The sequence below is a fragment of the Babylonia areolata genome, chromosome 31 (assembly GCF_041734735.1).
Source record: "Babylonia areolata isolate BAREFJ2019XMU chromosome 31, ASM4173473v1, whole genome shotgun sequence".
Taxonomy (NCBI): Eukaryota; Metazoa; Mollusca; class Gastropoda; order Neogastropoda; family Buccinidae; genus Babylonia; species Babylonia areolata.
Window position 1 is genome coordinate 20,454,467 of NC_134906.1, and position 15,000 is coordinate 20,469,466.

The 15,000-nt window shown below is 43.9% G+C and overlaps 2 protein-coding genes across 2 annotated transcripts in view; both read right to left on the reverse strand.

Moving 5' to 3' along the window:
• Positions 1–4,405: 4,405 nt before the first annotated feature.
• On the reverse strand, positions 4,406–6,405 carry LOC143276262 (uncharacterized). Its single transcript, XM_076580749.1, has one exon. It carries the CDS (start codon positions 5,849–5,851, stop codon positions 4,595–4,597), a length of 1,257 nt encoding a protein of 418 aa, XP_076436864.1. The 5' UTR covers positions 5,852–6,405; the 3' UTR covers positions 4,406–4,594.
• A 7,063-nt stretch (positions 6,406–13,468) lies between these two features.
• Positions 13,469–15,000, reverse strand: part of LOC143276041 (tripartite motif-containing protein 59-like) — a 3,922-nt gene continuing 2,390 nt past the window's right edge. Inside the window, exons 2-3 of the mRNA XM_076580428.1 lie at positions 13,553–14,367; positions 13,469–13,506 (exon numbers count right to left, since the gene is read on the reverse strand). Coding sequence (XP_076436543.1) covers positions 13,469–13,506; positions 13,553–13,895 — 381 coding nt within the window. The 5' untranslated portion in view covers positions 13,896–14,367. The remainder of the gene's footprint in view (positions 13,507–13,552; positions 14,368–15,000) is intronic.

Consider the following 15,000-nt stretch of genomic DNA (forward strand, 5'->3'; position numbering starts at 1 on the left):
GAAATATCTTATTTCCCTGTTAAAAAAAACAAAACTGTTGATAATATTAAGATTATCGAAATGAAAAGGAAATAAGATCATCTGTTTGTTTGTGTCTTTTGTTGTTGTTGTTTTTTCTTGCAGCAAGATGTTCTTTCACGGTTTGGGCCAGAGGACCAAGACTTCGGTGTTCCTCATCTTCTTTGGATTCTCCACAGAATGAACACGTTGAACCTTGGTCACTATAACTCCTTCACCTACCAGAATGAGCATGGAAATATGATGCACTATGTTGAAATCTTGCTGTAAATATCATTTCAGAGATAAATTGGGTTTGTAATACATTTGAGAAAAAACAATGTAAAAACTGTTCGGTTCTAAGAGAGGGGAGTTATGCAGTGGGGATGTGGGATCAACTAATGATGCACTCACTCACTCTCTCCTCACATCAATAGCAGGGCCACATGGAGTGGTTTTTATAGAGTGTTTACTTTACAATACAGCACACACACTAAGCAGTTCAACCTACTTAGCAAAAGCAACACACACTAAGGCAGCACACACTGCCTACTTCAAGTACTTCCTACAAGCAGCGCACAGTAAAAAGATCATCCTACACCTAAAGCAGCACACCTGGAACACAAACACACAACCAAAACCCAGGTTAGGTAAAATCTCAAAATATCCTGACATCACTGACATGAAAGGCCTATACCCTCTCAGCACCTTTCATCACATGTTCACCAGTATGCACCCCTCTCACACATAAATCTATGTGTGGTAAAAGCAAGCTTCATTAAGCTTAGCTGCCACCAACAGTGACATGCAATACTGTTCACAAAACATATCACTGACTAATACAACCCTGTGTTCAACATATGTTACCCATCATTCAATTAAACTGTGTGTTACCATCACCAAACAAATATCTTTGTCTTCACAAGGTATACCACCGACACAAGTACATGCAAAGAAATTATTACTTCCAACATATCTCTGGTAAACAGCAATGTGCAACAACATAGCACTGACCCTCAATGCTCTCATAGTTTGCCAACTCATTAATCACATTACATTGTTCCTTCCCACTTTGTCTGAACAAAGTAAACCACTGACACACAGCACAACTCCTACACATGTTACCACAACTACCAACAAATCAAACAGGTGTTCCACAACACTTGCTGTTACCCCCATGTGCACACACACACACACATGAAAAACCCTCAACACACACTGACATTGTGTTAGCCTATAGATCTGTTCAGTTCACACTGAACCAACACTACCTACTATACAAAACAAGTAAGTAATACATAAAAAATACAGAACAAGATATCTAACCAACAATCCAGCTAGTATGCCGACTACAAGACCTGAAAGACACAAAAGAATGGGAGAAAAACCCCGAAAACCTCAACCGTCTATTCAACACAGCCATTTCACCTACTCTAGGAAGACATTGTCGGGAATGGCCAGAGGGCAAAACTGATGTGGAAGTGAAGCTACTCATAGAAGAAAACAGTAAAGAAGAGGACATCATCATATACACAGATAGCTCAGTCACCAAAGACCAATCCGGTTGGGGATTCACTGCAAAACAAAATGGAAAAACAGTTAGGGAAGAGAATGCTGCCTACAAAGTCACAACCTCCAGCCTAACGATGGAAGCTGAAGCTGTGACACATGCCCTCCAGTGGCTATCGTCCATCCATACGCCCGGAAACGAACATGCCATGATTCTAACCGACTCAATGAACCTCATACAGAAAATTGAAAACGGAATGGGAAGCCCAGAGTGGCATAAGGCAATGCGCAACTTTCAGATTAAAAAACTCACATGGTCATACTGCCCGGGACATGCAGGTGTTAAGGGAAATGAGCGAGCTGACAGACTTGCTGGTAACGCAACACCAACGAGTGGCCTACATCTAGGAAAATCGGAAATCCTCAGAAAAGTCAAAGAATATCAAAAAGAGCAGGTACAAGGCCATCACACCATCGATCGCCTCAAAGAAATAAAAGCAGAGAGAGGGAGTAAGTCTAACATGAAAGGTAGAGCACGATGCTTTGCAAATCAAACAAATATCGGCATCATTTCCAAACCAACATTGCGCAAGATTCTTCAAAACGGAACAGAGTCTCTGTGGGCTTTTCCAAATACAATAGACTGAGCAACACACTAGATGCCACGTTCTTGGCATCAGAGATCTTTTCCCATCCCTGTTGCGGCCAATCAGTGGCATTCTCTGAACGTGTGTGTATGTGTGTGTTTGTGTGCATGTGTGGGTCTGTGTTTTTGAGTGCGTTTGTGCATGTGCGAGAGTGTAAGTGTACACAAGTGTCAGGAGAGTTCTGTGCACACGTGTGTGTGTGTGTGTGTGTGTGTGTTTGAGGGGGAGGTGAGAGTGCGGAGGGGGGGGGAGGTGGGGTAGAGGATGAGGTATGTGAGTGTATGCATGCCTACACTGGGAGCAACAGGATATTGGAACGTATATATATATATATATATATATATATATATATCTTTGTATATATGTGTGTGGGGTTGGAGGTGGGAGATATGGGCGTATGTGTGTGTGCTTGTACAAGTAAGTGTTCATCTGTGTGTGTGTGTGTGTGTGTGTGTGTGTGCGTGTTTGTATGTGTGTGTGTGTGCCGTGGAAGCTGCGATACATAGACTAGAAATGAGTGTGTGGAGGAAGGGGGTAGAGGAGGTGCAGGGTAATGTGTGTGTGTGTGTGTGTGTGTGTGTGTACTGGAGCCCATGTACGTTTATATGTATTTGACTGTGCTTTCACATCTGTGAAACTGCATGTTTGGGGCATATCTGTTATGCATGTGTGGGTGTATGTGTGAATGTGTGTCTTCATGTTTTACATTTATTTGCTTATTTATCATCATTGTTGTCTCATTTATTTATTTCTTGTTCTATTTATTTATTTATTATCATTATTTTATTATTATTATTATTATCATTACTACTACTACTACAACAACTACTACTACTATCTTTTTTATATAATAATTATTATTTATTTATTTATGTAAGCTTATCAACTATTCATTCACCTTTTTTTTCTCAAGGCCTGACCAAGCGCGTTGGGTTATGCTGCTGGTCAGGCATCTGCTTGGCAGATGTGGTGTAGTGTATATGGATTTGTCCGAACGCAGTGACACCTCCTTGAGCTACTGAAACTGAAACTGAAACTGAAACCAATCAAATAGAAGGGGGGGAAAGGGGGGGGGGGACTCAAAAGATCTGGGCCAGTACTTCTCTTGGTGGGTAGCTTTCACACATTAACCCCTTTTCCATCCACAAGCCACAAGATCAACTTGAACTGGCTGTTCACCAACACAAAACATAGTTTCCCAACACAACTAAGTTATCAACATAGCATAAAACCATTACAAGTTGTGTACTCACAGCCCAACAAGGATTTCCTTGCTCCTCACATCACTGATCAGTCAATCACCCAGAATCAGTCAGTTTTTCTGGGAGACAGCTAAGAACTGGCTGTGCTGACTGGTTTTATCCCTTCCCACAACATACTGTGCATACTAATCCAAGCTACAACACTCACCCCCCCAACTAGTTGAACTGAAATAACCAATCTTTGCTTGTCCTAGTGACGCTATGTGAATGACTGATGGATTCACTGCTTAATCCCAATTTGTCTAATTCAACAGATTGATCTGATTCACTACAATTCAACCCACTTGTTTCTATAACATTCTGTGACGACAGGTTCACCCGTTTACGTCACAAAGAGATTGGGGAGACAGGACAATACAACTCTCAGCATGTTAGCTGGCATGATCAAAGTTCGCATTAGCATAAATTTTCCCTAGTTTACGTTCCGAAGTCCCGCCATCTACGTCAGCTGCGTTCGTGGAAGGGGAGATGGGGAATGACTTCAAAGACAGGCCGCCACGTGGGATGTTCCGACATGCCGCGCTCGTCTGTTTCGAACACGGGGATTGTGGCAGACATCATGTAAGTGCACGTGTTCCTACAGCTGGGACTGGTGACGTGGTGTCGCGGACCAAAGGCGCAGACTAGGGAGTGGGGTGGGGGTGGGGGCGGGGGGGGGGTGGGGGTGGAAGGAGGGAGGGTGGTGTGGTGTCGGCAGAACCTCAAAGACTGGACTTTGGATGGAGCGGGAAGGGAGATAAAAAGGAGGGGGGGGGAAGGAGACAGAGTGTGGGTGGTGGGGTGACACTGCTGGCACACTATAACACCCACCCCCAGCTTTTGAATGCAATGTCCTCATTGCTGCTAACCACATGCTGACCAATGCCATCATCAATTAATGCTAATGGGGTGATTGGTTCTCTAACCCAAAAATTAGCAAAAACAAAACATATGTAAATGAGAACATTACAGGACAAAAGAAACTGCCAAAAATTAAACCATTCAAAAAAATTAAGCTGTACATAATACCATAACCCAGAAAAACACAGACACACACACAAAATCAAACTGGGAGCTACACAATGCAAAAATCAACACCGAGTTCCAGCTGACACACATCAGCATCCACAAGCCCTGGAACAGATGAAAACAGAAAACAACATAGCATGACATACACAATTTTCTTATCCAGATTATCCCCTAGCAGGCTTCAGCAACAACTCCAGCCAGTGCCAGATGGCTCGCATCATACCGGTCCCTAGCTCTAGCCCTACAGGTTGACCCTGACAGTTTCCCATCCCTGTCAGTCTGATCTGGTACCCTGGCACCTACACATGCTCCATGCACCCCAGGCTTCGGATGAGACCCGGTGCCATTCTCACACAAACCCGTTACCAGCGGTCTGTGTGACTGTCTGGAAGACTTGACTGCATCCTGGCAGTCTCCGTCACCTGTGCCCTCCCATGTAGCACATGTACCAGGAATTCCTGGATCAGGTGGTATGGGCAGCAGCACCCATTCACCCTGGCAAGGATCTTCTTCATCATATTTGCTTACTGTCCTGACTGAAATTTCTTCTTTCAGACTCTGATCCTGCCTCCTGAGACTATTGGGCAAGTCTCTCTGGTTCTCATTGTGGGAATCTTTGTGTTTTTCTTTGGGGAGAACCTTACCCACCTTTGGGGAAATCCCATTTCCCACCACTGACTGACCTTTCCCTTTCTTACCTCTGTTCCTTCTCTTCCTACCCACAGCACCTTTCCCTATCACAGCCCCATCTCTCTGACTGACTAAATCGGACATTAACCTCTGCATGGACCGAACGCTCTCTTCCAAATGCAACAGTTTGTCCCCTAATTTTGCTGTCTCTTCCCTGGCCTGTTGCTGTTGTTGGTCCTCCATCTCTCGCTGCAGCCTCACGGCTTCATCCCTCACCTGAATGAAGGTGGTCTGAGGCTCCCTCCTCAGTATGTGGCACAGCTCCCTTTTCAGCAGGGGGTTCCGGAGGCCATCGATGAAGTGGTCCCTCAGCATCTCAGCGTTCAGGGCCCCAGTGCTCTTCATCCGGATGATCCTCCCCATGCTGTGCAGAGCATGGGAGTAGTCCAAGGTGGACTCCTCTGGCAACTGCTCCCTGCTGAAAAATGTGGACAGCAATGTGGTGACACGCCGCCCGTCACGGAACACCCCCAGCAGAATGTCGATCACCTTCTCTGGGGTGTTGGTCTCCTCCAGGTCCCGCAACATCAGTTCCCTGTGTGCGGTTCCTTGCAGATGGCTGTACACGAAGAAAGCAGCCATCTCATCTCCCATGGGATATGCAGCCAGGACCCGCTTCACCTCCAAGATGAAGTCCTCAGCTGACATCTCGCTTGACTCACCAGTAAACACTGGAAGTGTGGGTGCTGCATACCACCCCATGGGAAACTCCTGCGCCACTGTAGTTGGGGTTGTCATCTCTGAGCTGTTACTAGGCTGTGTTACCTGGCTGTGTGCTGCTTAAGTCCTACTAACTGCTTAACCTGCTTATTGTGTCAGTAAATCACTCTACCTGCCTATCCTGTCCGCGTCGCCAAGTTGTAAAAACTGTTCGGTTCTAAGAGAGAGGGGAGTTATGCAGGGTGGATATGGGATCAACTAATAATGCACTCACTCACTCTCTCCTCACATCAATAGCAGGGCCACATGGAGTGGCTTTTATAGAGTGTTTACTTTACAATACAGCACACACACTAAGCAGTTCAACCTACTTAGCAAAAGGAACACACACTAAGGCAGCACACACTGCCTACTTCAAGTACTTCCTACAAGCAGCGCACAGTAAAAAGATCATCCTACACCTAAAGCAGCACACCTGGAACACAAACACACAACCAAAACCCAGGTCAGGTAAAATCTCAAAATATCCTGACATCACTGACATGAAAGGCCTATACCCTCTCAGCACCTTTCATCACATGTTCACCAGTATGCACCCCTCTCACACATAAATCTATGTGTGGTAAAAGCAAGCTTCATTAAGCTTAGCTGCCACCAACAGTGACATGCAATACTGTTCACAAAACATATCACTGACCAATACAACCCTGTGTTCAACACATGTTACCCATCATTCAATTAAACTGTGTGTTACCATTACCAAACAAATCTCCTCTTTGTCTTCACAAGGTATACCACCGACACAAGTACATGTAAGGAAATTATTACTTCCAACATATCTCTGGTAAACAGCAATGTGCACAGCATAGCACTGACCCTCAATGCTCTCATAGTTTGCTAACTCATTAATCACATTACAATGTTCCTTCCCACTTTGTCTGAACAAAGTAAACCACTGACACACAGCACAACTCCTACACATGTTACCACAACTACCAACATCAAACGTGTTCCACAACACTTGCTGTTATCCCCATGTGCACACACACACACACACACACACACACACACACACACGAAAAACCCTCAACACACACCCTATAGATCTGTTCAGTTCACACTGAACCAACACCACCTACTATACAAAACAAGTAAGTAATGCATCAAAAATACAGAACAAGATATATGTAACCAAACAGAAGGGGAGGGGGGGGGACTCAAAAGATTTAGGCCAGTACTTCTCTCAGTGGGTAGCTTTCACACATTAACCCCTTTTCCTTACACAAGCCACAAGATCAACTTAAACTGGCTGTTCACCGACACAAAACATAGTTTCCCAACACAACTAAGTTATCAACATAACATAAAACCATTACAAGTTGTGTACTCACAGCTCAACAAGGATTTCCTTACTCCTTACATCACTGATCAGTCAGTCACCCTGTGTCAGTCAGTTTTTCTGGGAGACAGCTAAGAACTGGCTGTGCTGACTGGTTTTATCCCTTCCCACAACATACTGTGCATACTAATCCAAGCTACAACACTCACTCCCCCAACTAGTTGAACTGATGTAACCAATCTTTGCTTGTCCTAGTGACACTATTTGAATGACTGACAGATTAACTGCTTAATCCCAATTCGTCAAATTCAACAGATTGATCTGATTCACTACAATTCAACCCACTTGTTTCTATAACATTCTGTGATGACAGGTTCACCCGTTTAGATCACAAAGAGATTGGGGAGACAGGACAATACAACTCTCGGCATGTTAGCTGGCATGATCAAAGTTCGCATTAGCATAAATTTTCCCTAGTTTACGTTCCGAAGTCCCGCCATCTACGTCAGCTGCGTTCGTGGAAGGGGAGATGGGGAATGACTTGAAAGACAGGCCGCCACACGGGATGTTCCGACACGCCATGCTCTTCTGTTTCAAACATGGGGATTGTGGCAGACATCATGTAACTGCACGTGTTCCTACAGCTGGGACTGGTGACGTTGTGTCGCGGACCAAAGGCGCAGACTAGGGAGTGGGGTGAGGAGGGGGGTGGGGGGTGAGGTGGAAGGAGGGAGGGTGGCGTGGTGTCAGCACAACATCAAAGACTGGACTTTGGCTGGAGCGGGAAGGGATATAAGAAGAAGGGGTGGGGGGCTAGAGGGTGAAAGGATGGGTGTGTGTGTGTGTGTGGGGGGGGGGGGTGGGGGGGGGGCAGAGTGTGGGTGACACTGGTGGCACACTATAACAACAACAACAAAAAAACAACAACCAACAAACATACAAACAAATAAAAACAAAACAAAACAAAACAACAAACAAACAAAAACAAAAACAAAAAAAACCCCACCTGACCCCCCCTTTGTCAGAATTCCTTATTTACACAGTCTAGCAGGCTGTGTCTTCGTCTTTTTTTCTTCTTCAACTCTGAACTTTCGCCAAAGGTCAAGGTCAACACGAACAGGTACTTCAGCAGAGTGTTGACAATTCGTTTCAGTTGGTCCAAACGGCGATAGAATCAGTTCAGTTCTCCACGATAACTCCTTGCTTAGCTGGTCTGACAAATACACAATCTTGACCGTTTTTGGTGTTGCCAGTGTCTGGTTGGTGTTCCTCAGACACTTTAATGGAAATGGGAAGCAACTCCGAAAGTGTCCTTCCATCTTGTGATGTTGAGCACGAGTTGAAGGTAACATGGAGAATCATTTGAACAGGTTTTATTTCCACTCTCCAAAGTACAAACTATCTGGATACTGGCCCACAATGGATCAGGAAATTAATGGTCCAGTCAGCAAGCTATAGTATCTCTGTGCTACCTCAGCCTCTATGGGTATATTTTTTTTCTTTTCTTTACCTCAGTTATTCTCCCTTTCAAATTGTTATTTTCTTTCAAAAAAGTTAATGGCCAACTGAGTAAACAACATAACAAACAATCCGAGATTTTCAGTGGGTGAAATCAGTGACCATGTAGGCAGACAGATCATTCCTCTGCGACCTTGACCTCTCGTATGACAGTTTCCCTGTGCAAACCTCTCTTCAGTTCGTCAAGGTATTGATGGCTAACTCTCAGCAATTGTTTCTTCAGTGATGAGTGACCTATACTGTCTGCCAACCAAAGAAACGTTCCTCACGTTAATGCAGATGGTTACTGTTAAGAACACTATGTATGGCCCTGCAGTATGCACTGAACAAGACATTTCCTGTTATCATTTCAGCTTATGTAGGACATGCCAGTTTTCTTTTATCAAGGAATATTGACATAATTGTTTCTTTCATACAAAGATTTATATGTGAAACTGGTAGCTGAGTTACTGCCTTAACAAAATGTGATGAATTGCAACAGACCAATCAAATCAAACAAGCAAATCAAACGAAAACAGAATAAACAATTGTGTTGAAAACATAATAAGCAATAAAAGAAACAGTTAAAGTAGGTAATTACAGAGACAAAAAAACAAACAAAAAAAACAACAACAAAAAACCAGTAGAAGGCTCCTCCACGAGAACTTGAACAGCTGACAGCTGATTTCACAGACACGGTTTTTTTCTGTTTTATCAGGGTGTGAAATTGACACTGGTTGTGCTGAGTGGTGTAGTGGAACGTACTGTCAGCAGACTGCGAACCATTCTGACACTTGTATGTTTCATGTACAGGTCGTTAAAAAAAAAGAAAAAAAAAAGTCATCTAGCATGTTGTGTTGGAAGGGTACATGTGAACTTTCACCCTCAACAGTGTAATGCTGACGTCTGCACGAAAACCAAAAAGAGATATTTTTTCGTATATTAACACTTCCCAGAGCTTTTCTGCCTAGATATCAAACACTATACAGAGAAAAAACCCAGCCGAAACGAAAAAGTGTATCCAAAGCATAAAACAAAACCCAGAAGCTTTCATTTCACAAATTATTGAGCATAAATCGAACCCTTTCCTCTTTTATTTTATTTTTTTTAACTTAAATACAAGCGATGTTCCATAAAACGTAAAAAAACATATATCCTTGAACTGAAATAATGAAACAAACCAGACCCACCCAGAGACCTCTCTTGTTGACACTATTGAGGTTCACAAGCATTTGCAGTCTGAAGTTTGTGTGAACAACAGAAAGTTGTCTCCCTACACTGCAACATTACTGTGTGTTGGCAGTAGAAGCAACAGTGGTGTCAGCAGTAGAACCATCACTAGAGGCAGCAGTAGAAGCAGCAGAACCAACAGAAGATGTGGCAGTAGAAGCAGTATAGGCAGCATCATAGGCAGCAGCAAAAGCAGTAGAGCCAGCAGCAGGGTGAGGCAGAGCCTTCATAGTGAGGAGTCTGCCCCCTCTACACCCAACCCACACACGTCCCTGGCGGTCAGCATTCAGAGCCATTGGCTGTATCAGCACAGGACATCCAGGGGCCAGGAATCGGGAGAAGGTCAAACGGTCGTCCTTGACCTCTACCACATGAATGGCGTCGTTCAGCTCGTCTGCTATCAGCAGTACCTGTCACGAACACAGGTCACGTGCTGTACTTGACAAGAGAACATTGTTTTTTTGTTTCTGAGGTGAGCATCCACACACACACACACACAGAGAGAGAGAGAGAGAGAGAGAGAGAGAGAGAAGACAATTTGAAGCACCGATTTTCCGGAAAGTGAAAATAATATATTTGTAGCACAGAATTTCCGGAAAGAGAAAATATTATCTATATTTATGTCTCATTATTTCCGGAAGGTGAAAATGCCATCTATACCTGTAGCACGTAATTTCCGGAGAGTGAAAATACTATTTATAACACTTAAAAGTTCCTGGTGTAAATAGCTTTTCCGCGCACACGTGTATGTATATGCACGTGACAATGTCTTGTGATTTCTGCGTGTCAGTGGTTCTGTCACTCTGCGTCTCTGTTTGTCTTTATGTCCATCTGTCTGCCAAAGTATCTGTTTGTCTCTGTTGATTCATCTGCCAGTCTGTCTGTTTCTACCTCTTTGTCTGTCCGTGTGTCTTATCTCTCTCTCTCTCTCTCTCTCTCTCTCTCTCTCTCTATATATATATATATATATATATGTAGCCGTGTACCGAGTGGTTCCTGAAGGGGTACGGCACAAAAGACTTAACTAAATATGATTGAATGAATTAAAGGATAGACAAGATTCCACGCACAGGCCAGGAACATATAGAGGCCAGTCACAAATGGGTTTTCTATTGTTTTATTTACATAAAAAGAGAAGACCTAAAAGAAGAAGACAACTAGGAGAAGAACTAAGAAGAAGAAGACAAAAAGAGAACTAGTCTAAGAGAAGACTAAGAAGAAGAAGAAGACTAGAAGAGAACTAGTCTAAGAGAAGACAGTGAGAAGAAGACAGTGCAGCGATACGTAGCGAGGTGTCAGCTGTTGTGGGGACACACGACACACTGCCCGCGACACAGCAAGAGAGAGACAGCAGGCTCTGGTCAGATGACTGACCAGGTATGAAATGACCACTCATCATTCACTGTGCCAATTTATGCAAGTTTAGCGGACCGCAAAGTGCGTCACGTGTGCTTGCAAGCAGTTTCAGTTTCAGTTTCACTTTCTCAAGGAGGCGTCACTGCGTTCGGACAAATCCATACACGCTACACCACATCTGTTGAGCAGATGCCTGACCAGCAGCATAACCCAACGCGCTTAGTCAGGCCTTGAGTGCATGCTTACATATTTGTGTACCTATGAAAGTGGATTTCATTTTACGTAATTTCGCCAGAGGACAACACTCTCGTTGCCATGGGTTCTTTTTCAGTGCGCCAAGTGCGTGCTGCACACGGGACCTCGGTTTATCGTCTCAAACAGATCGTCACTAATCACGGAGAATCCGATGACAATTGTGTTTGTTTAAAGGTGTTCAGTGATAGATTTCTAAATGATTACTGAACCGATTTGCATCGGATAAGTTGCAAAAGAAAGAGCTCAACGCCTACTTTATAATGAGTGTAAAATGAAGTGTTGATTATTTAAGATGAATTTATAATCTTAATTTAAGTCACCTGAACAGGGTCAGTTTTAACGAGCTCGTCGCTGAAAATTACAAACTGCGTTAAATCAGTTTCACGTAGGCTAACATAAATGGAACAGACTTAAAGATGGAACTGCGACGATTCTGCCAGTATATAATACTAGTAGTTTACTGATCTGACAAAAGAGCTATTAATTAAATACTGTGGAACAGAAACACAAGTTTGCTCTCAGCCAATGACGTATCGCGACGCGACACTGGTCGAGCAGTTAGCAGGTGGTCTGGCCAGGACAAAATGATGTAAGCAGAGTGACGTCACATATACTGTGCAAGGGTTAGGACGGAAAACGTCGTCTGCTCTGGCTTGTGCGTGAATAGTGTTGGAGCAAGCATAGCGCGCTTGGTCATATATATATATATATATATATATATATAATTGTCAGTCTATCACTGTCTATCTCTCTCTCCATATATGTCCTCTCTCTCGACAAATACATACATACATACATACATACATGTGTGTGTGTGTGTGTGTGTGTGTGTGTGTGTGTGTGTGTGTGTTATTCGTCTGTCCTTGTCTGTCTGTCCATATCTTTGTGTGTGTGTGTGTGTGTGTGTGTATGTCTCACCTCCTGTACCCCCAGAGTGAAGAAGCAGACATCAGCAGGCTGCCAAGGCGTGAGAGGAGACCTGTATCTGTCAATGACGTCTCTCTGTGGCCGTCAGAACAACTTGACCTGGCGTGTTTTGTCAGCAATGCTGGGTTCCTCAACAACTGCAAACAGCTGTTGTGAAGAGTCCACGTCAACCGCACGGTGAACGCTGCAGTTGATTGTGAGAAGTTCAGTAATCTTTGCTTCAAAGGGTTCTTCTTTTAGAACTTGTACATGAAGGACGTTCCCGATGTTGCTGTGAGTGCTGGTTCTTAAACGATGGTGTGTGTCTACAGTACTGCATTTTACATATGTGTTTCGGCATGGATTCGACAAATAAGGCATTACAATGTAATTATCACCTGTTCTGTGACTGCAGCTGTGTGGTCCCTTTTTTTCCGAAACTGCAGTCACTTCACCATTCACAGCAGAGATTTCTTTCCCACACGGCTCCTTTTCTTTATATGAGGGCACGAAAGAGACACGTGTTACAGTGTCTACTGGGCACACGGAGAAAACCACAGAATCATCATGATCACCACACTGAGCCTCCTCTCTGACTTTCACTTCAGGCTGCACACGATCATACGTAACCTGCCGCGCTTTGCCAATGAAGTTCCTCATGCTGACGAACATGGCGTCATCTTTTGGAACGTCTGCCAGATGAACTGGCCGACAGACACTCTGTAACGGCTTCACCTCCATCTTGTCTACGTACTCCTGTCTTCCACTGCCTGTTCTCATGTCTTGGGCACAGAGGACAATTTTACAGGCCTCTCCGTTTTGAATGGCCGTCTCTATCTGGTCTTCCATCTTACTCAGTTTTTCAGCATTCTTCTGAGCAGTTTCAAGTTCTTTAGAGAGTGTGTTTTCTGTTCCAGAGCACTCTTTTTTGAGAGATTCTAAAGCTTCTCTCAGATATGTGTTTGCTGCGTCCACAAGTATGGCATGGCTATGTCGAATCTGATTTTCAGTAGCTGTCTTCTTGTTTTTGAATTCTTCCAGATTGGTTCTCCGTTCTGGTATTTTCATCAGAATGTTGTCTTTCATCTGAATCAGCCTGACTTTGTCGTTGTTCAACTGCTCTTCAGCATCTCTCTTTGCGTCCTGGAGACTCTGTGTTTTATGATGGAGATGAACAGCCAGCTTACACCCCACACATATCAAATTATCGCATTCCAAACAAAACATGTCCAGCCTTCTCCGCAGATGCACAGAGCAGATGGTGTCATCTCTGGCTCTGTCTAGCCCATCCTGACTGATGTAGAAGTTGGTCTGAAAGGCTGAAGCTCCTTGTGCAGGAACCTCGATGTCTTTACGGCAGGCAGGGCACGGGAACGTTTCCTGGGAACTTTGCTGAATGAGGTCTTCCAGACATTTTTGGCAGAATGTGTGGGAACAGGAAAGAAGCTTGGGTTCCTTGAAGATATCAAGACACAGAGCACAGGTCAGAGACTCTCGTTTGTCTGAAGTCAGAGACCCGCAGCTTTCACCTGTCGTCATGTTGAAACTTGCAACTCCACTGGTCTTCTGACAGACGTGTTGACTGTCAAGAGAAGGGAAGGATGGAAGAGGGGGTGATTTTCCTCCAGAAACAAACCTTCTTCAGCTCTTGTGTGGGTTATTCAAACAGCTTACTGTGGATTCAGAAAATGGTAAATTCTTAAACAATTTTGATTGACAGATTGAAGTTGGCAGAGGAAAGACATATGCTGTCCATTACACAGACTGGTTGTTTCACCGAATATAGCGAGGACAGGATAACCCATCGACTGAAGATGGAACTGTCCTTTACAACTTGTCCATGTATGTCAAGTGATCAAGCACAGTTACTACTGCAAATCACAGTCTGAGCTGAAGTGTGCAGTTCTGGACTAAAATTCTGCATTCTTGGTTTTCACAACATAAAAAATAGGTGAGGTTACTTTGCACCAGACAACTGATTCAACGTACAAACAGCTCCATGGAAGTCCATCTGAAAAAACAACACCACAAAAACAGTACAGACATAAACTCTGCATTGATCAAAATGGAAAAAACCCCAAAACAAACAAACAAACAAAAAACAGCTGAAGAAACATGGTTACCAAGCTTTTGCAGGAGACAGAGAGTGAGAGACTATGATGGTGGTGTGTGTGTGTTTGTGTGTGTGTGTGTGTGCGCGCGTGCGTCATCCAGGCAAAACAAAGGTTAAACTGACAGAGACAGCTTATTAAATGTGTTCTGAAATACATTTTTTTTTTGGGGGGGGGGGGGGGGGGGGGGGGATTTGAAGCACCGATTTTCCGGAAAGTGAAAATATTATCTTTATTTATGTCTCATTATTTCCGGAAAGTGAAAATGCTATCTATACATGTAGTACGTAATTTCCGGAAAGTCAAAATGCTATCTATACATGTTGGGGATTTGTTAAAAAAAAAAAAAAAAGTTTGTGCACATGTATGAATGTGTGTGTGTGTGTGTGTGTGTGTGTGTGTGTGTGTGTGTGTGTGCACGCGCACACGCGCGCGCACTCACACACACACACACACACACACACACACACACACACACACACGTGTGTGTATCTGTGTATCTTTGTGTGTGTGTATGCACACAATGCAGATAA

Excerpts from the sequence above, each read along its gene's own strand:
- LOC143276262 (XM_076580749.1), bottom strand. The coding sequence starts at position 5,851 with ATGACAACCCCAACTACAGTGGCGCAGGAGTTTCCCATGGGGTGGTAT.